The following is a 21,657-nucleotide window of genomic DNA, read 5'->3' on the forward strand; positions in this document are numbered from 1 at the left end:
GAATTGGGGTCCCCAGGCCAGGTTCCTAGACTGGGCTGCAGGCTCAGGGCACAGGCAAACTCCCTGCGGTTCTAGGGGAGGGGAGGCAGGTTCTGGTGATGGTTCTCAGTTGGCTGATGGAAAAGACGCGGCCTCGGCCTTCAGTCGTGCAACTGAGGTGTGGAAGTAAGACTTAGGGAACCCCTACTCTGTGTTTCCAGCCAGGCCCGAAAGAGACAGGTGCCTGCAAGGTACCGATTCCCCTGCAGCGGACTGCCGCCAGCTTCTGGTCTCGCCACGCGCGGCTTCTCCTCTGGGGAGTCCTGCAGCGAGGGTTGGCTCCAGATCCGCAAAATGACGCCCTAATCTGGGCAGCTGCGATAGCGGCTGGAACCCCCCGCCCTTCATGTCGCGCCCCCCTCCTCTGCGACCTGGATGCTCCAGGCTGCGGCTGCAGCGAGGGGACCCCCCCCTTTCTCTTCCTCTAACGAACAGACCTGAGAAACCTTTCCCTCTCCCTCCAACGCGGCGCAGCGCGCCAAGCGCTCTCTGCCCTGAATACCCAACCCTCGGGCAGCCCCGGGGCGTCCTCCCAGCCGGGCGCCGTCCCCCACTCAGGAGAGCGTCCCCTCGTGCCGAAGCATTCGCATCCGCGCCTCCTTCCCGCGGGGACACCCTCCGCCCTGTTTCCGGGGCCCCCTTCCCAGACCAGCCCCGCGCCACGGGTCCGCTCCCGTGCCCCCCCACTCTGGCGCATTGGTCCATCCCTCCGCTCTCCGCCTTCTCGCCGCGCCCCGCCCCGCCCCCTGCAGCGGCCCTGAGCTTCGGGTCCGGGCGCGCCCCTCGCAGTCGGGGCGGGCTCGGGTCCCCGGGGAGGGCTCCTTTGTGCTGCCCCGCGCGCTGCGTCAGGGCGGAGTTGCCGCCGCCGCCACACGCTCGCACTCACCCGCTCACGGGCGGCCCCGGGGGCGGCGGGAAGGGAGGCGGCGAGCGGGAGGAGGGAGCGGCCGCGAGCCCAATCGCTCGGCTCCCCCGCCCGGCCCCGCGCGGCGCCGCCTCCGCCATTGCTGCGCGCGGGAGCGGCCGACGCGGAGGCTTGCTGCGTGCTCCGAGCCAGACCTGCGAGCCGGCGTGGGTGAGTGCGGCCCGCGGGCCCGAGCCTTCCGCCCCAGGGCGGGGTCCGCGGGCCGCCCGGCACCCAGTGGGTGGGTGGGGAACTGGGGTGCCCCGCGCGGGTGCCAGGCGCCGGGACGGGGCGCGCCCCCTCCCCGGCTGCGATGCTCCCCTGAGCCGGGCACTCGGGTCTCGGGGGGAGGGCCTGGGACCCCCTCCTTCTCCTCCTACCCCAGTCCCGGGCCGCGACAGCTGTGTCCTCCCGACCCCTCCTCCCCGGAGGCCAAGGGGGAGTCGGCGAGCTCGCGGTGATTCCCGCCCGGCCCTCCCTCGCAGGTGGCAGCCTCGGGTCTCCCGGAACGATGGTGAAGTTGGGGAACAATTTCGCGGAGAAGGGCACCAAGCAGCCGCTGCTGGAGGATGGCTTCGACACCATCCCCCTGATGACGCCCCTCGATGTCAATCAGCTGCAGTTTCCGCCCCCGGACAAGGTGAGAGCCCCCCGGCACCCCCGCGCTGCCGGGTGCGCACCCCAAGCCTCGGGCGGCGGCCGCAACAAAAGAGACGCGCGGCGCGCGCGGGAGATGGGAAGTGGGGGCGAGCTCGGGCGGCGGGAGGAAGCCCCCCGGGAGGACCGCGTGCCCGCGCGGGATTCCGGATCCGGAGACAGCTCCGTTCCGACAAGGGAGGCAATCGGGGAAAGATCCCTTCTGGATTTTCTTAGCAGTCTTGTCCAAGAGGGGCCCCCCGCCCTGCCTCTCCCCGCCCATGCTCCCCCCCTCCACCCAAGGTAGCAGGGGACTGTGGGTCTGGGGTGAGCCTTGGGGCGCGGCTGCCCCTTGCGCCTGCCCAGGTGGGGCGGTTTCCGTCGGATTCGCCCCTCCGATTCACCCCGTGGCGGTGAGGAGGCTCTCCTTGGCCAGGTGGACCCTCGTTGAGGGGCTAGGTTCCCGTCCTCACCCTCTCCGCCTGCCCCTCCCAGGCCGGCTGTAGATGCTGCAGGGCGTCTGTTCTTCCCGGGAGCTTCCGTCTTCTCTTTGTTCCTTTTGTGAAATCTTCTAGTAAGTGCTCTGCTGGCCGGGTGTTAGCCTAACTGGGGACAACCCTTCATCATTGTTTCCCCAAAGTGGGCTTTCCTTTTCTGAATTTAGAGCCCGTTCTTTTCCTGAGTACAGTATCCAATCAAGTAGTTTCTGTACGTGAAGGATAATTTTTTCAAGAGTTAACGTTTTAAAAGGTTAATGGCAATGATTGAAAGTCTCGACAATTGTATTCCAAAACTCAAACCTAGAATAATAAACACAGCAGCCGTTCTGACCACCTTGCTGCCGCTTAAAAACCATCCAGCCACGAGCAAGTTCATTCTATTCCCCGAAGTGCGTTTCCATTTATTGTCTCATTTAGCTCAGGCGAAGAGGTTCTGAGTCAGGTCTTTGTCCTTTATTCTGCTCGCTGGTGATTGCTGACCACCGGATGGGGATGGGGGGGATACCTCAGCGGCAGCAGAGGGTCCTTCCCTTCTGGAAGATTCCTTTATTCCCAGGTGCACCCTTTGACTTATTCAGCTGTCTAGAGTGGTTTCCATCCCCCCAACTCTATTGTCTGTGTATTGGGTGAGGGGGTGGAGAAGGAGAAGTGGCTGATGGCAGGTGTTTTGGTTCAGGAAGAGGATCCGCAAGGCACACCTGTGCACCTAGGCCATGTGGGGCCAATTTGGGGTACTGACAGTCTAGAGGAGGCTTGAGGGGAGGGGTGGGGCAGGGCTGCCAGCGGCACATCCCCCTTCCCTGACTTGCTGGGCTAGCTCAGCTGCCCCCCTCCCCACCTTTCCCTCCCTCCTCAGCCCCAGAGTGGTGGTGGCCTGTGCCAGGAATTCTGTGTCCCGAGGCAGCACCTCTGTCAGGTGACTCCCTCCACTCAGCCTGAGTCTCCTCTTTTGCCCTCCGTCTGTTCCATTCCAGAATTGTCTGGCACACAGTTGTCTTCTACCAGGGAGGGCGATTTCAGGCAGGTATGAAATCCTGGCCAACAAACTGGGCCATTTCGAAGTAGCCTAGGTAGGTCTGAAAGGTAGTGAGTCTCCTGGGAGTGTTCAAACAGAGGGAGGGAACACCCTCTGGGGCATCCAGGAAGCAGTGGTTGGGCTAGAAGATTTCTGAGGTCACAGATGAGGAGACTGAGTCTCAGTTCAGGGGATGGGCCCAAGGTCACACGGCGGAAGGCCACAATCCCCTCCCTCTGTACAGAAGCTTCTGGCAGGGCCCCACGCTCCATCCTGCTTGGGACGTGACCTTTCACGCAAGACCTTGCTTAACACGCACAACAGTGCTGTGCTGCTCACAGGCAGGGTTCAGGGGAGGTGATGTCTTCTGTCCCAGGTGCTGTGGCTGGTGGGGTCAGGTAACACAGACAGGGTTGTGAGTGGAGCCCGTCTGGCGAGCGAGCACCGAGTGCCAAGGGTCGCTGGTGAGAGTGGAGCCGGCAGCAAGGCATGGGCTGGTCTCGCCTAAAATTTGTTGAGTAACTTTATTGTCATTGCCCTCATTTTACACATGTGGAGGTTGAGGGTCTAGTTCGAGGTCACCGAGCGTGTTAGAGGCAGAGGCAGCTGAGTCTGGGCCGGTAGAGTATTGACCAGGTTCGCACTGGGCTGAGGGTTGTGTGGCCGTCCCCCTCCTCACTGCAGCAGGCTGAGATAGGCCTTGGTCCCATTTCACAGGCCAGGACACTGAGGTTCGGAGAGGCCAGGCAGGTGCTGAAGGTCACATAGCAAGTCAGGGACACTTGGGATTTGAGGACAGTAGGGGAATGCACAAATGCTCCCTCCAGAGCTGGGTGGGCACCCACACTGTCACACTGGGTGTGCCTGCCCTCTCGGCATCCAGAATGCTGCGTGCATGGAAGGGATGAAAGGAGGGAAGGCAGGAGTTGATGACAGGTTTTGTGGCCCTTGGATCACTTTTCAGTGGCAGCTGGCATGGGTCACTCTCTCTCCCGATTCTTCTCCTGGCTGGCTCCAGGGTCACAGCTCAGTCCTAGAGCCCCTTGGCAGCCCCCGTGGCCTCTCCCCTGGCTCTTCCCTGGGGCCTATGGCTGCAGAGAGCCGGTTTCCAACCCCCCTGTCTTGGGGTGGGGGGGAGCATGGGTGGCTGGCCCTCTGCAGTCCTGCTGCCGCTTCTTGGCTCCTGGATTTGAGGTGGAGGAGTGGGGACTGGAGCGGTGGGAACCCTGAGGCCTCCCTTGCCTGTGCGGACAGAGTGGGAAACCATCGGACAGGCGACAGGCGAGTGGAGGAAGGGGCTGGAGCTTCTGAGGGGGGAGGATGGAGGGCGGTTGGGGCTTGTGGGAAGCTGCCGGGGGGAGCAGGGAAGGGTGTGTATGGGGCAGAGTGGGGGAGATGTGTGGGAGGAGAAACCTCTTCACTTCGCAGTAGAGAGTAGGGGGAAGAAGAGCGGGAGATCCTCTGGGGGCCATTGCAGGGGCAGAGGAGAGAGAGGGTGGCGGGGTGGGGGCTGAGAGATGAAGGCCGGCTCCTGCTCCTTCCTAATCTCATTGCCTCTTCCATCCCTTTACCCATGGTGGCACAGAAAGACCCATGGAAGCCCAGGGCACCCCCTGGACCACCAGGGCTTCTGCGGCATCCTGGGCAGTGGAAGGAGTGCGGTGGCGGGAGTTAGCCCTGCCCCCTCTCAGCTGGGGGACCTCTGGCTTAACTTCTCCGGCCACTCGGCCAAAAGTGACCGTCTTTCCCTCCTGGGCTGCTTTTGGGATTACTCATGGGCCATTTCTCCGAAAATCCTGGCCCCGAGATCTCTGGCCAATGACGGCTGTTCTCCTTTTCTGTGAAACACTTGTTGGTAAAATGCCGACTGGGCCCCCAGGGTGCCCACACCCATCCTCGCCAGACAGGCGTGTCCACGGGCTTCGGGCCGCACCACTGACGCTGTGCTTCTCTGCTTCCCGGACAAGGTGGTTGTGAAAACGAAGACTGAGTACGAGCCTGACCGCAAGAAAGGCAAAGCGCGTCCTCCCAAGATAGCGGAGTTCACCGTCAGCATCACTGAGGGGGTCACCGAGAGGTTCAAGGTGAGTGGCCCTGGCGGGGGGTGGAGGGCAAGCTGGCCTCTGGAGTGATAGGACCGGATGCTGTTTGTCTGGCCGATCCCAGCTGTGCAGAACCCACTCTGTGGTTTTCCAGATTTTCTTCTTTCTTTTCTTCATCTTCTGGAATGACCACATACAAGTTCGTAGGAGTGTTTTTTGGTTTAAAAACTTTTTTAATTTTTTGTTTTTAAAAATTCTGGCATGATTAATATACAGTGTTATGTGAGTTTTGGGTGCACAGTATAGTGATTTGAGTCTATCTGTGACGCAGTGCTCGGCAGGGTAAGTGCGTTCTTCATTCCTTTCACCGACTTCACCCCTGCCCTGGCCTCCCTCCCCTCTGCAGCCGCCAGTTTGTTCTCTAGAGTTAAGAGTCTCATTTTGTGGGGGTTTTTGTTTGTTTGTTTCAAAGATTTCATTTATTTATTTGACAGAGAGAGAGTGAGAGCAGGGTGACAAGCAGGCTCCCCGCTGAGCAGGGAGCCCAATGTGGGGCTCAGTCCTAGGACCCTGGGTTCACGACTTGAGCCCAAAGCAGGCGCTTAACGACTGAGCCCCCCAGGCGGCCGTTGCTTAGTTTTAATAACAGGGAAGACCCACCCCTAAACTTTCTTTTACACAACGGCTAACAGACGTGAAAAATCACTTACCAAACTTTAAGATCCTTACCTCACAGTTGCAGGAAGGACGCAGGCTCACGCAAAGGTAAGGCAGCTTCCTTATTACCTGCAAGACCCGCTTCTGGGCCCCTTCCTCGTGCTTCTGAGCTCAGGGAGCCTGCCCGGAGGACCCATCCTACAGATGGGGAGGTTGAGGTGTGGAGCAGTCATGGCTGTCACGGTGGTTGGAGGCCTTGCTCTGGACAGCTGTCTAGGGAGGAAGAGCTGCTGGAAGGGGCAGGGTTCCAGCCAGGCTGGGGGTGGAGCCTCCCCCAACATCTGGGTGCCTCCGAGGGTGGAGACGGCTGCAGTGGAGGAGGAGAAAGTTTTGATATGGATCTTCTGAAAGCTTGTTCTTTGAGGATACATGAGAGACGGTAAAATGGTGGCCCTCACCCAGTTTCAGAAGGTGATTTGAGAGACACCAGTGGTCACCCTGACCTTGCAGAGTGGCTGTGGCCGCCTCTCTGGTGGCTTCGTGTGGCTGTGTGAGCAGATCGCTGATGTCTGGGAGCACAGACACCTGGGCCCCCCGATCCCTGCAGTTCCCAAGGCACCTCTTGCATACAGTGTCCTGTCCCATGTCCCAGAAACTCCATGGATTGGTTCCTAGCTCCATGCGAAGCTCACGGAGCTGAGGTGGCTTCATGGGCCGGGGAGGGATGCTAGGGTGGGGTGTGACTTTGAATCCCTCCTTTGCATCGCTCCTGCCGGCTTCATGGGCTGGAGAAACACTGTGCCAGGCCTGCCTGGCTAGCGGACCCCCCTGAGTCACAGTGTTTTCTGTCTGCGGAGTGTTTCCCCAGGTGATCTAGATGTCCCGAGAGGTGGGTACAGTTGGTAGACCCCACTTTGCAGTGGCAGTGTTGAGGTACAAAATGCCCCATGTCTGGGGTTCTTGCCGGTGGTGTAAGGACAGTGTAGGAGCTGAGATGCTCTTCGGGGGGCTCCTGGCTGTGCAGTCTACGTGTACTATTAAGTTCTTGACCAGGACCAGATCGGGTTGAGCCAAGATTGACATCTCTCTTTCGCGCTGGTCAGCCAGCTCCCCTCAGACGGCCTGCATAGCCCATGCCCTGGGCATCGCCTCCTGGCGAAGGCAGAAGTGACCTCAATTTCAAGGTCATCCTATTCATCATTCTGATGGTGGAGGCCATCTGGATATCTTGAGTGGGTCTGGGTTTCTCATGTCTGACGTGACCTTTGTTCCTCTCAGCCCTGGCATTTTAGGTACCCCCCCCAAAGTGGGATGCTGTCCTTTGTCTTTTGGGGTCTGTTGTGTGCCAGGCTCTGTTTCCCCAGCTCCCGTGTCCTTTGTTTGTGTTTTTCCCACATGCTCACCTGGTCCAGGTCCCCGGGGCCCCCGTGGAAGGCATGGGTGATGCACACGGACCACTGGGGCTCTTGGCAGCATCAGTGTGGTTACCTGGCTTCGGGTGCCCAGAAGCTGAGGGCTCAGAGGATCTGAGCCTGTCCCTATGGACAGGGCTGCGGTGGCAGAACCCTGCCTCATCTCTGCCTGCACCTCCTGGGGGACGTCTAAGAAGGTGATGTATATAGTAAGTGATTGGTAGAGCACTGCATCGCAGTGAGCACAGTCCCCAGTCTTATACGTTAAACTGTCTGGGCATGTTCATGTGCTTAGCGCCCGTGGCCTCCGTTGGGTTCACAGCCACAGTGAAGGGCACAGCGCGGAGGCCTTCAAGTCCCGGGTGGTCATGGGAGGCTAGGAGACTTCTGACTGGTCTGTGCCTCCGAGGCCAGTACCTTTCTTCCCCCCACTCCTGCCATACACACCTCCGCACAGGCCGGCCTTCCAGCTCCTTCCAGAGCCAGCTCAGCCACCAGCTCCACCATGAAGCCTCCAGGGACTGACCTCACCCTCTTGAGGCCAGCCGCTGTCCTTTGTTAGGAGCAGTAACAGGATGAAAACAGGGAGTGCTCCCATGAGTCACACCCTGGGGCAAGCTCGTGAGACTTCTCAGCTCACTTAATCCTCATAAAAACCTCGTGAAATGTGCCCCGTCATCTCCGTCTCACAGTGGAGGGGAAAACGAGGCAGAGAGCTTGGCCCCCCCCGCAGCCTGCACTTGGCTGGGACCCCCCCCACCGAGGTGATGCAGCTTCCCCTGGGGAGCTCCCCGCTCCAGGCAGCCCATGGTGCTACTTTTTCCCTTGTTTTATAAAGATTTTATTTATTTATTTTAGAGAGAGTAAAGCTGGCATAGAGGGTGGGGTGGAGAGAGAATTCCAAGCAGATTCTGTACTAAGCGTGGAGCCCGCTGACCCAGGAGCTTGATCTCTCGTCTCTGAGATCATGACCTGAGCCAAATTCAAGAGTCACCCGCTCAACTGACTGAGCCCTTCAGGTGCCCCTGGACTATTGCGCGTCTAAGAATACTTTGCCCCTTTGTTGATTTGAACCCATCCTGGTGACCTCTGCCCTGGGGCCTCCATCTGTCCCCTGAGCCACACAGAACACAAGTCCCCCTCCTTCCTGGCAGCCAACGGGATGTGGGGCAGGCCATGTACTTGAGTTCTTTAGTACTTTCCCTCTGGTCTCTTCCTTCATGTCACGGGGTCCAGGCTCCTGCAGTGAGGGGCCCAGGCTTCTCTCCGGGTGTGACCAGGCATCCTGGTGAGGTCCAGTGGGGCAGCCCCTCTGCCAGCCAGGATAAGAGCCTGTCCTCTGTGGGGCTACGTCCTGGCACAGGAATAGCCTGACAAGTCACTGGGTGACTAGTGATGGCACTGGCCTGGAGTGCACGGGGACTTGAGATTTCCAGGGTCTGCCTGTGGGACCCTCACTTGTGGAAGAAAGCAGCTCCCTAGGGATCCCTCTCTCTAGGCCGTGTGTGGATGTAAGCCCTTTACAGGTGTTAACTCATCAGTTCCCACCTGGCCGGGCAGATGACCCCCAAGGTCACAGTCAGTGGCAGAGCGTGACCTGAACCGGGTGGCCCGGCCCACTTGGCTGGGAGCCCAGGGGCCTGACTCGCACAGCTGAACGCCCTGTGTTCCATGGGCACATCAGACTTTGGTTCCAACACCCTTCTGAGTAGGGAAAGATGTGTACCTGGTCCCCCACGCATCTGCCATGAGGTCTGTGTGGGAGATGCGGCCCGCAGGGCACTTGCTCTGAGTGTGGTCGGGACTGCTCGCGCTGGAATTGCCTGGAGGTTGATTTTTTAACAGGGACCCAGGACCCTGGGAATGCACACTGTGATGAGCTCTGCAGGTGACACCTTGAATCTGTGGGGGGCAGGCTCAGGGCTGACACCTTTGGGACATGCCAAGGGAGTTCACCCTTCTGGAGTGTTCTCTCAGCCTTTTCTTGCCCAGTTATGTGTTTGGCATCTTTGAGGAGAGCACACAATAGGGCATGCTTCTCCTGTGAGGGGGCAGGCTGGTGGAGGGCTGTGGAGTGGGTGGGGAAAGGGGGTGCAGGAGATGAACCTGCGACAGGAGGCAGGGAGGAGGACCTGCCTCCTAACCCCCATCCCTGGCGGTGCCAGGGGCTCTCTCACAGCTGTGGTCTGGACAGAAGGTCTTCCTCATCCTGCCAGGGACCCAGGCAGCTTCTGTGTGGCGCCCGCCCGGTTGTTCCTTGGTCCTTTTCATTTCCATGTGCGAACAGCAAGGATGTGATTGCGTCTTTTGGCTGTTGAAGCAACAAGTACATAACGTGTCCTCCTTTGTCTCTAATTTGTGCACTTCAGGAGGAGGGAGCTGGCTGCTTTGTGCTTCCTCTTTATATACCTTTGGATGGCATCCTTGAGACGAGATGTCTTTTTGGACGTTACTTTATGCTTAGCACTCGGGATGAAGCTCTTGGCTCTGGGGTTGCTAGGCTGGTTGCTAGGTAACCACTGGGGGTGGGGAGGGTTCTGTGAGACTCCACCACACTGGGATCACTGGATGACTCACCCCAGGGCAGCGGCCAGAAGCCCAGGCTTCTGAAGAGGGTAGTGTCAATGAGGAAAAGTGCTCGTTTAATTAATTGGAGGTGTATTTATGCTGGGAATAAACACAGGCTGAGATGTAGCTCAAATTAAATAAACCTAAACATTCTTCCGGGGACGTGTTCCTGCTGTTCCCCGCCCCCCCCCCCCCCAGCAGAGCAGAGGGGCGCGGCTGGGGGGCTGCTGAGCCTGCTTTCCCAGCACAGAAGCTGGAGGGGCCATCATTAGGCCGATTAAAGAAAGGTTCCATCAGATTTTGCTTTGTGGCTGCCTTGGCGGAGAGCTGTCGAAGTGTCTGAAACCCACATGCCTTCTCACCTGGCGCCACAGTGCGCTCAGGGCTCCAGAGGGTCTGGGGCCGGCCTTCCATGGCCTTGCACGTGAGTGCCTTTTGTGATGAGCACGGAGCTGGGAGGATAGACCGAGTTTGTCTGAATAGCTCTCTACTCCCCTTGTTGGCTGGTGGTGCTGCAGCGGGGGTGTCCCTTTGCATTCTGTCACAAATGATTCCGTGGGCGGTTTGTATCTTTTTCTCACATCCTTAATGACCTTGAGCTTCCTGCGCGCCCGTCTGTTTTCCACACTCTCCAGTAATCCCCCGGCGTGTTTCAAGATGCACTTGTTACATATTTATGAACGGCAACACCGTTTCCTTGGCATTCGGCAGCGGGGGAGGTCTTCGTGCAGTGACACTCGGGACCCTAGAATGGCCTACCAATACCCCATAGCCGTCCTCAGCCACAGAACCCATGGGTTTCTGGCCCAGCTGTAGAGTGGGGGCCTCATCCAGAATCCAATAATAAGTGGTTTGAGTCATCCTGGAGAGGGGGTGTCTGTGTGTTCACTTTTTTTGTGGGTTACCTAAAATATTTAGTGTTGCACATGCTTGAGGATGTCAGGATTCATCCTGTTTTTCCAAATTTTTTTTTTTTTAAACTGCATTACTCAGCAGAAAACCCATTTCCTTTCTCCTCCTCCTGAGGGGGAGGCAGTGGGAAGGGAGGAGGAATAACCTAGCCGCCATCGACCCGGTGCCCGCGGAGGCTCTGTGTGGCATGAGTATCATTCCTTTCCATGTTAGTAACACTCTTGAAGGTTGATCTTGCTGGCCTGACTTTGTAGGTGGGGAACTAAGGTTAGCGAGGTTAAGGAGCCAACTCCAGGTCAGCCAGCTAACCAGGGGTGGACGTAGGGTTCAGACCCACACCCGCCTGACACCCTGAAGCCCATCGAGCTCTATCTTCTACACCAGCCACTGCTCAAGCGCCATGGGATGGTTCTTTTCTGCTTCAGACGTCCTGGTTCCACCCCAGGCAGGCAGTGGACTCCCCCCCGCCCCCCAACCAAGAAGCCCCCAGTAGGAGGAGAAGCCCCAGGCCAGGAAGAGCAGATGGCCACAAGCAGACTCAAATACCGCTCGAGCCCCCTGTCTGTAAAGTGGGGGTGCTGTCAGTTCCCCAGCAGCACGGTGAAAACTGGTGTGTGGACCAGGGCCTCGTAAGTCGAGTGGCTATGAGTCACGGCTCGGACTGGGACACTCCGGAGAAGCACAGTGGACATTGTGCATTTGGGATGTGAGGGCAGGCACCACCGGCCAAGATTGTCCTAATAAGCATCCAGGAGATAGGGTCCCCCTTATAAACTCCGTATATAGTTTACCCCGAGGCCCCTAGCCTATTTGTGTTCCTTTCCTGGCTGTTCTTTCCAGAAAACATCCCTTCTGCCTCTGGGGCAGGACTGCTGGGGCTGGGACTCCTCGTCTTGCCAGGACTCCCGCCCCCAGGCCTGTGCCTCTCATGCCTCACCTGGCTAGTCTCTCTCCCCTCGCCCATTATTCCTTAGTGTGATAAAACCGACGTGACATATGGGTCCCCATTTTTAAGTGTTCATCTCAGTGACATTTAGTACCTTTGTGGTGTCATCCAACCCTCACCACTGTCTAGTTCCAGAACATTTCAGCACCCCAAGAGGAGACCCATTACCCATCATCAGCAGTCACCCCGTTTCCTCCTCCTGTCAACCCTAGGCGACCACAGACCTACGTTCTGTCTCTGGATGTCCCTGTTCCAGACATTTCGCATCAGTGGAGTCATAGTACGTGTCCTTTGTGACTGCTGCTTTCATGTCGCGTGTGTCCAGGGGTCAGTGCTTGTTCCTCTTTCTGGCCGAGTCACATGCAGCTGTATGGCTAGACCATCTTTTGTTTGTTCCTTCATCCAGTGATGGACACTTGGGCTGTTTCTACCTCTTGACTAGTGACTAGACTAGACTAGACTACCTCTAGCGTTCGCTGCGGCAAACATTCATGTACAACTTTTTGTTCAAACACCTGTTTTCCGTCCTTCTGGGTATGTACCCAGGAGTTTGTGGGGTAATTTTATGTCTGACCTACTGAGTAGCTACCCCATTCCCCAGCCCACCAGTAATGTCCAAGACTCCCGGCATCTGCACACCCAGCCAACACTTGTCATCCTCGGTCTAATTATAGCCTGCCTGGTGGGTGTGAAGTGGCGTCCCATTGTGGTTTGGAATTGCCCCTCCCTAACGGCTAGTGACGGGGAGCATCTGTCCCTGTGCCCCGATGGCCATTTGTGTATCTTTGGAGAGACGTCTGTTCCGGGTCTTCCCCATTTTTAAGTGGGTGGTTTTTGTGGTGTTCAGTGGTATTATGGATACCACGTTTTTGTCAGGCATATCATTTGCAGATATCTGCTACCGTTCTGTGGATGCCTTTTTAGTTTTCTCCTCCTGTTCTTTGCACGCAATTTTTAGATTTGGAAGTACAATTTATTTTTTCTTCCGTTGCTTGTGTGTTTGGTGTCAGATCTAAGATACCACTGCCAAGTCTAAGGTCATGAAGATCTGCCTCTTCGTTTTGTCCTAAGAGTTTTATGGCTTTAGCTTTTATATTTAGGTCTTTATTCCATTTTGAGTTCATTTTTTAAAAAAAATATTTATTTATTTATTTGAAAGATCACAAGTAGACAGAGAGACAGACAGAGAGAGGGGTAAGCAACCTCCCTGCTGAGCAGAGAGCCTGATGCAGGGCTTGATCCCAAGAACCTGAGATCATGACCTGGGCCAAAGGCAGAGGCTTAACCAGCTGAGCCACCCAGGCACCCTTGAGTTAATTTTCGTATATGGTGTGAGGTAAGGGTCGAGAGTCTGGTGTACACGGCCAGTTGTCCCAACACCATCTGCTGAGAGACTTCTTGCCCGACTGAATGATCTTAGCATCTAGATTAAGAAAACCAGCTGATCACAGACATCGGGTTTTATTTCTGGACTCTTTCTCTTCCATTTACATGGTGATTCTTATGCCAGTAGCACACCGTTTTAGTTACTGTAGCTTTGCAGGAAGTTTTGAAATCGGGAAAGATGAGCCCTTTGACTTACTCTTTGTTTCCAAAATGGCTTTGGCTATTTAGGATCCTTGCAATTTCCATTTCTGCAAACAAGGCTGTTGGGATTCTGCTAGGGATTGCGCTGAATCTGCAGATCAGTCTGGAAGTAGTCTCATCCTCACAACACGGGATCTTGAGTCTGTGAACACAGGACATCTTTCCACTCACTTGGGTCTCTGACCTCCAGTAGGGTCCTCTGGTTCGCATTGTCCGAGGCCCTTCTCTTTCTGCTGGAGGTAGTGAACTCCAGCAGTATCCACTCTGCCTGAGGCTGTGGCCGGTGTAGCTCACACGGGGCTCTCTGTCCAGCTGCCGCTGCTGCCAGGATCCTGGAACAGGGGAGTTCTCCTCTTTCGTTTGAAATCACAGTATTTCTGAGATCTTGGTGTTTGCTGTGTTAATAAACAAGCACATACACATGAGTACTTATCTATATGGAAACCCCACCCCAGGCTCTCCCTGATCCTTGCTGCTCTCACACACTGTCCTTGCCAGGCCACCGCCTCCAGCCGTGGGGCCCGGGCCACCAAGGGCCACCATAGATCACATGCTGGGGGATGCCAAGTGTATACAGCTCCCACGTAGTAGCTCTAACATCTTCCCGCTGTGTCCTGCTGTAAAGCTCCTCTTGACAGCTGCACAAAAGTGATAGAATTTGGGGATTATGGAGAATCTGCCTCCCTCCGCCCAATGCACATTGGTAGCAAACACGTCCTCCAGCCAACTGGCTTTACATCCGCAAGCTGTGAGAAATGATAATTTGTCCCAAAGGGGCAGCTGCCTCCCAGCATCATACAGTGCCTGGTGGGTTCCTCCTCCTCAATGGGGCAAACAGGGACGGGGGTCCGCTCCTGCAGGACACGGACTGCTCCAGCCACACGAGCCGAATGCACCATATTCCTTGATGCCTCTGGGCTCTGGCACAGCCTTCTTCCTCAGAGCACACCCCTTCCACGCTTCCTGCCCTGAAGAGCTGCTCTTCCTTTGAGGCCCAGACGTACCCCCTTCCCCTCCCCCAGCCCAAGTCTTTTCTAGCACCATGGGGGTTTGCCAGTACCCCCCCCAGCCACCGTGGAGGAGCTGTGACAAGCCACCACCTTGCAGGAGAGGCCAGGGTTGAAGCTGTGCAGCCAAGGACACGCCAAGGGGGCCTCTGTCTTGTCTTGAGAATGTCCACTGCCCACCAGGGGATTCAAAGATGGAAGAAGGCCAGGCCCTGGGCCCTGAGGGGCTTTTTGCTTTTCTTTGTGGGCCCCTTCCTCTTAAAAAAAAAATAGTGGAAGAAATGATGTTATTTTATGACCACCTTGGTCTAAAGAAGACTGTCATCCAGACTGGATTCACGATTATTATATAATTATTTCCGGTTTTCTAATAAAATTAAAAACCATTTTCATGGATCGCTGAGAGCATCAGAGGCCCCAGCCCTGGGCCTCACATGCCCCGTAGAGGCAGTGGCCCTGCATCTAAGCGAGTCCCCTTCCCCAGGCCCGGAAGCTCCCTGGCTCCGCCCCCGGGGGCACGGGTCCGGGCCAGTGCTGGCTGTGGACCCAGGCTCTCCAGGCCTCCAGCATCCCGGGTCCCGCCTCCTTCCTGTACGTGATCGTTTGCCTCGGGAAACCCAGACAGACTGGCACCTCAACAAACTGAATTCATGTCCCATTGGATTCGGAGATGCTCTGGGTTGGCTCCGGGTACCTGAGGGCGGCTGCATAAGTGCCCCCGGAGAAGATGGAGCTGGGCAGCCTGCCAGCTGGATCCCTCCACAGCCTCCCTTCCTCGGTGGGCACCAGGGAGATGGGCTCCAAAGGAAGTGAATTAGTTCCGTGGGGCATCCAGAACCAAGCACCACCAGCGGGGCAGCTCAGAACAACACACATTTATTCTGTTACAGTTCTAGGGACTCCGAAGCCCCAAATCCATGTCACTGGGCCACATCGTGGTGTTGGCAGGGGGCTCCTCTGGGGGCTCCAGGGGAGGATCTGTTTCCTGGCCTTTTTGAGCTCTCACCATCTCCCCATTCCTTGGCTTAGAGCCCCTTCCTCCACCTGCAGCCCAGCGTCCTCCAGTGTCTGCTGTCTCCACCTCCCTCTTGTAAGGACCCCTGGGATTTCCCTTGGGCCCACCTGCATAATGCAGGAGACCTTCCCGTCTCTAGACCTGGATTAAATCCATCTGCAGAGTCACTTTTTGCATATAAGGCAACATGCACAGGTTCCTGGGGTTAGGACCTGGGTGTCTTTAGGGGACACTGCTAAGCCGACCCAGCTGGCTTGCCTTGCACTGGTCACCTGCACTGGCTGAGCCCCAGTGTCCCTGCGGGAAAAATGCAGTCTGTAGTAATGCCTTCAGGTGCTGTCCTGAGGGGTACTCCAGCTTTACTGAAACTGCCTGCCCGGCACAGAGCATGGTGGAAGTCTCTGGAGCTACTCTTCATAGGGTACTTTGGCAGAAGGGGGCCAAGGCTGGGTGGGAGCTTAGTCGCCCCAGGCTCATTTCGTGCAGAAGGGGATCCTCTGTTTACCCCATGGTGCTGGGCTTTGGTTGTGTCCCAAAGCATCTGGAAAGTTTTAAGGAATACCAGGGCCTGGGTATTGCTCTCAGCATTCCACTGCTGGGCCTCTGGCTGGGGTCCCGTCTGGAGTCCCCTTGCTGGGATCCTCGGGGGGTCCTGTGATTCTCACACACAGCCGAGGCAGAGCCCTTGTGTTTAAGGCTGGGTCCCTGCACGTGGCTGCTCCTTTTCGTCTCACAGGCACCCCTGGGCTCTTCGCACCACATTGTGGTCTTGTGGCTTGACTTGAAGGTGGGGTCTTTTGGGTGGCTGAACCTCCATCAGGCCAGACGTGCACTGCAACAGTGTGTGGGTTCGGGCTTCCCGCTGTGTAACAAGGGTTCACTCTGCTCCCTGGGGTGTCTAGTGGGGGGTCTCCTGGGCAACCCGCTCTAAGCTTGGGTGCTAGGCCGGCCTGCCCATTTCCTTTATTTTTTATTTTTTTTTTAAATATTTTATTTATTTATTGACAGAGATTACAAGTAGACAGAGAGGCAGGCAGAGAGAGAGGAGGGGCAGCAGGCTGCCTGTTGAGCAGAGAGCCCGATGCGGGGCTCGATCCCAGGACCCTGAGATCATGACCTGAGCTGAAGGCAGAGGCTTTAACCCACTGAGCCACCCAGGCACCCCTGCCCATTTCCTTTAGAGAGGGAACCAGAGGTCGGGGACGGATGCCTTTTCCAGAGTTGCTTTGTGTGTGATGTGTGAGCAGGCCTGGAACCCAGGGCTCTTGACACGTGTTGGGCAGTGCACAGCTAGTTTGTCTTCTACTTGGAGTATTTCGGAATGGGTTGAAAGATGGGGCCGCTGGTGGTGAGGGCTCTCCAGAATGCTTCTGGTCAGGGCCTGTCGACCTTTGAGAAAGCCTGAAGAATGCTCCCAGGAGGCAGGTATGTCTGGGTAGGTAATTTTCACACTTTTTTTTCTGGAATATTCTTAGTTGTCTCATGGGAGAAGGGGAGGTTTGTGAAACTCTCCAAATTGGGACACACTTTTATTTCACTTGAATCACTGGGGAAGAGGAGATGCTGGGCTATGTGGTATGTGCACATGCTGCTGGTATTGGGAGAGGCTGGGATGTTCCAGAGCCTTCCTGGAGGCAGCGGGCCTGGTCAGGGCTTTGGAGGGTGAGGAGGAGAGAAGGTGATGCAGTCTGGCATGTTGGGGAGGGACAGGGATGACAGCAGACAAAGAACACCCATAGGGGAGGCGAGCCAGCCGTGAGCCCTGCTCAAAGAGCTCTGGCATTCGGGGCCGTATGAGTTTACTCTGGGCCATCGAGTGGTGGGCTAGAAACCTCGTGGTATGTGCTCGAGATCTCACAAATACACGACTGGCGCCTTAACCAGCAGAAACGGATGGTCTTGCCATTCCAAAGGCCAGAAGCCCAGGTCCAGGTGGGGGTTGGCAGGGCTGTGCTCCCTCTGAAGCTGGGAGGGGAGTACTTTGTTGCCTCTTCCTAGCTTCCGGTGGTTGCTGGTGACCCTGGCATTTGTTGGTTTTGCAGATGCATCCTTCAACCGTCCATCTTCATAAGGTTTTCTCTGTGTGTGTGTGTGTGTGTGTGTGTGTGTGTGTGTGTATCCAAATTTCCTCTTTTTATAAGGACCTAGTCACATGGATTAGGGCCCAATGACCTTAGTTTAATCACATCTGCAGAGACCCCATAGGTCACATTCAAAGGTACCAAGGTGTAGAGCTTCCCTATTTTGGGGAGGGGGAGAAACAGCTGAACCCCTAATGGGCCTAGCACATGAGGCTGACATCTCTCCAAACCCTTGATCTCTAGTCATTCTCCCAATGAACATGTAAGAGCACGAGGCTTTGTTCTCCTCTCCAGAGATGAGATATGAAGGTGATCTGTTTAGGAACACAGCTAGCAGGTGGCAGAGCTGGGATCCAATTCTGAGCTGTCTGGGGATCTTTCTGGAAAGGTCCATGCTCTCTCCTCAGGCCATGATAACCATGGGGGAACATTATGCCACACAGCAAAGAGGAAACCCACATTTCTCTTCCTACCATGGAGCACTTCCCAGGTCTGTACAGACATGGGGCCAAGGAGAGGTTTGAGGTTTGCAAGGTGTGGGGGAAGAAGGGGGGCGGACAGCCTCCAGGAAAGGGTTTTGCCCCACAGGTCATCTCCTCCTGCCTGTCTATGGATTTCTTTCTTTGTGTCTCTCCCTTGACTATTCCTGGAACTGTCATGTTCTCTTTTCTTGGTTCTGTGAGCTCCTCAGTCATCAGGCCTGGGAATCCCAGATAAAAGGCCCAGGCCAGGTTCCAGGAGGAAGGCCCCCGAGAAAGTGGTTCCCCACAGCCTCGCTGAGAGGTGGGGCTTATTTTTAAACCTAAACAGATGGGGCACTGGGAACCAAACACAGTTGTGGCTTCCAAATTCAAGGGACAGGCTTAAGAACACCCTAGGATGTAAGATTATGTGTGTGTGCGCGCGTGCATGTGTGCGTATTTTAATTGAGAATTATTTGACATACACCATTATGGTGATTTCAACTGTGTAACACAAAGACTCAATATAAAAATTGGATTGTTTGTTTTTTTGCTATTGAGTTGTAGGGGTTCCTTATGTATTTCAGACTTTAACCCCTTATCAGATACGTATGGCTTGTAAATATTTTCTCCTACTCAGGAGGTTGGCTTTTCCATTTTGTTGATGGTTTCCTTTGCTGTCCTACTTTTAGTCTGATGTCCCACTTGCCTATTTTTGCATGTGTTGCCTTTGCTCTTGGAGTCAGATTGAAAAAAAGTCATTGCCAAGACCAATGTCAGGGAGCTTAACTCCCATCTGTGTTCTTCTAGGAGTTTTATAGTTTCAAGTCCTATGTTTAAGTCTTTAATTGCTTTTGAGTTAGTTTTTGTATATCGTGTAAGAAAGTGGTCCGGTTTCATTCTTTTGCGTTTGGCTGTCTGGTTTTTCCAGTACTGCTTACTGAAGAGGCTGTCCTTGCTCCATGTACATTCTGGCTTCTTTGTTGTAAATTAACTGACTGTATATGTCGGCTCATTTCTGGGTTCTGTACTCTAATTTTATGTCCATACCATACCAGTTTGATTGCTTTTGCTTTGTAATATAGTTTGAAATCAGGGAGCACCATACCTCTAGATTTGTTCTTCTTTCTCAAGATGGCTTTGGCTATTTGGGGTCATTTGTGGTTCCATGCAGATTTGCAGATTGTTCTGTTTCTGTGAAAAATGCCACTGGAATTTTGGTAGGGATTGCATTGCATTCAGTCTGTGGATTGCTTTGGGCAGAATGGACAATTTGAACAATATTCTTCCAAACCACAAACACAGAGTATCTTTCTATTATTTGTGTCATTTTCACATTTTCTCATCAGTGTCTTTGAGATTACGATGTACAGGTCTTTCACTTCCTTGGTTAAACCTGTTTGTAGATATTCTTTAAGATGCAATTACAGATTTTTTTTTAAGATTTTATTTATTTATGAGAGAACACAGAGTGTGAAAGCATGAGCAGGGGAAGGGGCAGAGGAAGAATTAGACTCTCCGCTGAGTGGGGAACTCAACGCCGGGCTCCATCCTAGGACCCTGGGATCAAGACCTGAGCCGAAGGCAGATGCTTAACTGACTGAGCCACCCAGGTGCCCCAGATGGGCCTGTTTTCTTACTTTCTCTTTTTGATAGTTTGCTATTATGTATGGAAACACTGCATATTTTTGGGTATTGGTTTTGTGTCCTACAACTTTATCGAATTTGTTGATTGGTTCTGAGAGTGGAATTTGTTTGGATCTTCAGGGTTTTCTAATATGTAATATGTCATCCTACATTAGTGACAGTTTTGCTTCTTCCTTTCCAATGTGCATGCCTTTTCTTTTTCTTAATGCTCTGCCTCAGGCTTCAGTACTGTGGTGAATAGAAGGGGCGAGAGTGGGCATCCTTGTCTTGTTCCAGATCTTAGAGGGAAAGCTTTCAGTTTTTCACCATGACAATGTTAGCCGTGGGCTTGTCCTAGGTGGCCTTTATTGTGTTGAAGCACGTTCCCTCTATACCCATTTTGTTGAATTTTTATCATAAATGTTGAATTTTGTCAAACGCTTGTTCGGCATCTCTTGAAGATTGTCACGTTTTTACCCTTCATTTTATTCACGTGATGGATCACATTGATTTGTGGGTGTTGAACCATCCTTGTATTCCTGGAATGAATCCCATTTTATTATGGTGTATGATCCTTTCAGGCAGGTGGAGGACAGATGGTGATTGGGATGGGTGGGACTTAGGGATGGGGAGGCAGGGCCTCATGGGAGGTGATGCAGAGGCTTCTTGCCTGCCTGGAGCCTCAAGGACCGTTCCCTGGGCAAGAGAACACAGGAAACAGGTGTTGCCCTGGCTGTTGTGAGCATGAGCTGGGGAGGAGTGGGGAGGCAGGTGGCCAGGGTAGGCGTGCGAGGGGAGGGAGGGTCTGGGTGCTCGTGGGCCCTCAGGTGTGTGGGCTAACTGGAGTGTGTCTTGTGCCCACCCAGTGCCAGAAAGGGAGGGCGCTCCATGGGGGCTGACCCCAGCATGGCAGGCCACGTGCTTTGCTTCTGAGTGGCCCAGCGCTGACCCCAGCCAGGGCTCCTGGCCACCACGACACAGGCCTGGCGAGGACCCTGAAGACTGGTGACGAAGAGCCTGGGAAACAGAGGCAGGCCCCAGGGGTGGGGCGATGCTCACCACGGGAGACACTACCATTCTGTGCGGGTGTTGCCCATCCATGCCTCCTTCCTACCCTCACAGCAACTGGGAGGTGGGGAAGTGTCGTCTTGTGGCATGGGTGAGGGGACTGGGGACCACCACAGCCCCACAGTGGAACTGGGGCCACGGCGCTGTGCCTGAGGCAGGGGAAGGGGGACGCATGGGGTGGCTGTCTGTCCATCTATCCTCTGGGTGAGCATTCCTCACACACATCTCACGTGGCTCAGAGCTACTCTGTGCTCCTTTCACAGAAGGAGAACCAGTTTGGTAACCGGGGCCCTGCAGGATGAGGGGACATCTGCCCAGGGTTCCCGGAACCCTGACAGGGCTCAGTGCTCTTGGCTTGAGGCCGTGCCCAGCTTGCTGGGGGCACCACCCAGGGAGTGGTGGAGTTCTGCCTGTGCTTAGCAGCCTTGGAGCTATGTGCAGCATGGAGAGGGAGCTCACGGGGACTCTGGAAGGGGAGGGGGAGGGGAGTAGTTAACCTTTATGGAGTCCCTGTCCTGTGCCAGCACCCAGGGCCCCACTGCCTCTGACTTTCCCCCCTGAAAGCTGTCTCTGCTAGCAGGGTGGGGAGGCTCCCCTGACTTGACCTGCCGGGCCTTTGCATGAGCTTTTAGCCTCCAGACGTGCCCTGCCCTTGCCAAGGGGGCTCCCAGCAGCCAAGCGAGCCGCTTTGGTGCTCAGATCCCACGTCATTTTGTCCCCTGTGCTCTGCATCCTCGGGCTGGGGCAGGATCTCCCCCTCTGCACCTGCTTTCCTGTCCCGCACCCATTCGCATGGGTGGGCTGAGCCCATGCTATGTGCCAGCCAGCTTGGCATACAGCGGTGAAGAAGGCCGTGCCCCTGTGCCAGCGGGGATGGCTGTCTGGGGAGGGGACACACCTGAGCACGCACGAAGCTTGAGGGCAGAGGTGACAGGGCCCGGGAGAGTCTGGCTTTCCTGCTTCACTGGTCCCGGCCCCACGGCAGAGCTGGTGGCCCGGGCTCAGGAGACATCTGGAACAGCTGATGAGCTGCTTATTGATGAGTCACCTCGGTCACTGTCAGCAGGCAGAAAGGCAACCCACACCCCTGGCTCAACCATGCTTCCAAGTGTCCATGAGTCTCTATCGTGTCTGTACCCCCCAGTTCCCCAGACAGGACCTGGAAGACTAAAAAACGGTGT

The 21,657-nt window shown here is 55.5% G+C and overlaps 1 protein-coding gene across 1 annotated transcript in view; it reads left to right on the forward strand.

Moving 5' to 3' along the window:
* The first annotated feature begins 813 nt into the window (after nt 1–813).
* The window catches only part of NSG1 (neuronal vesicle trafficking associated 1), a 29,237-nt gene continuing 8,393 nt past the window's right edge, over nt 814–21,657 (forward strand). The window contains exons 1-3 of the mRNA XM_045994468.1: nt 814–1,114; nt 1,429–1,583; nt 5,062–5,178. Of these exons, the coding sequence (XP_045850424.1) occupies nt 1,455–1,583; nt 5,062–5,178 (246 nt within the window). The 5' untranslated portion in view covers nt 814–1,114; nt 1,429–1,454. The remainder of the gene's footprint in view (nt 1,115–1,428; nt 1,584–5,061; nt 5,179–21,657) is intronic.

Source organism: Meles meles, chromosome 2 (genome assembly GCF_922984935.1).
Source record: "Meles meles chromosome 2, mMelMel3.1 paternal haplotype, whole genome shotgun sequence".
Taxonomy (NCBI): domain Eukaryota; kingdom Metazoa; phylum Chordata; class Mammalia; order Carnivora; family Mustelidae; genus Meles; species Meles meles.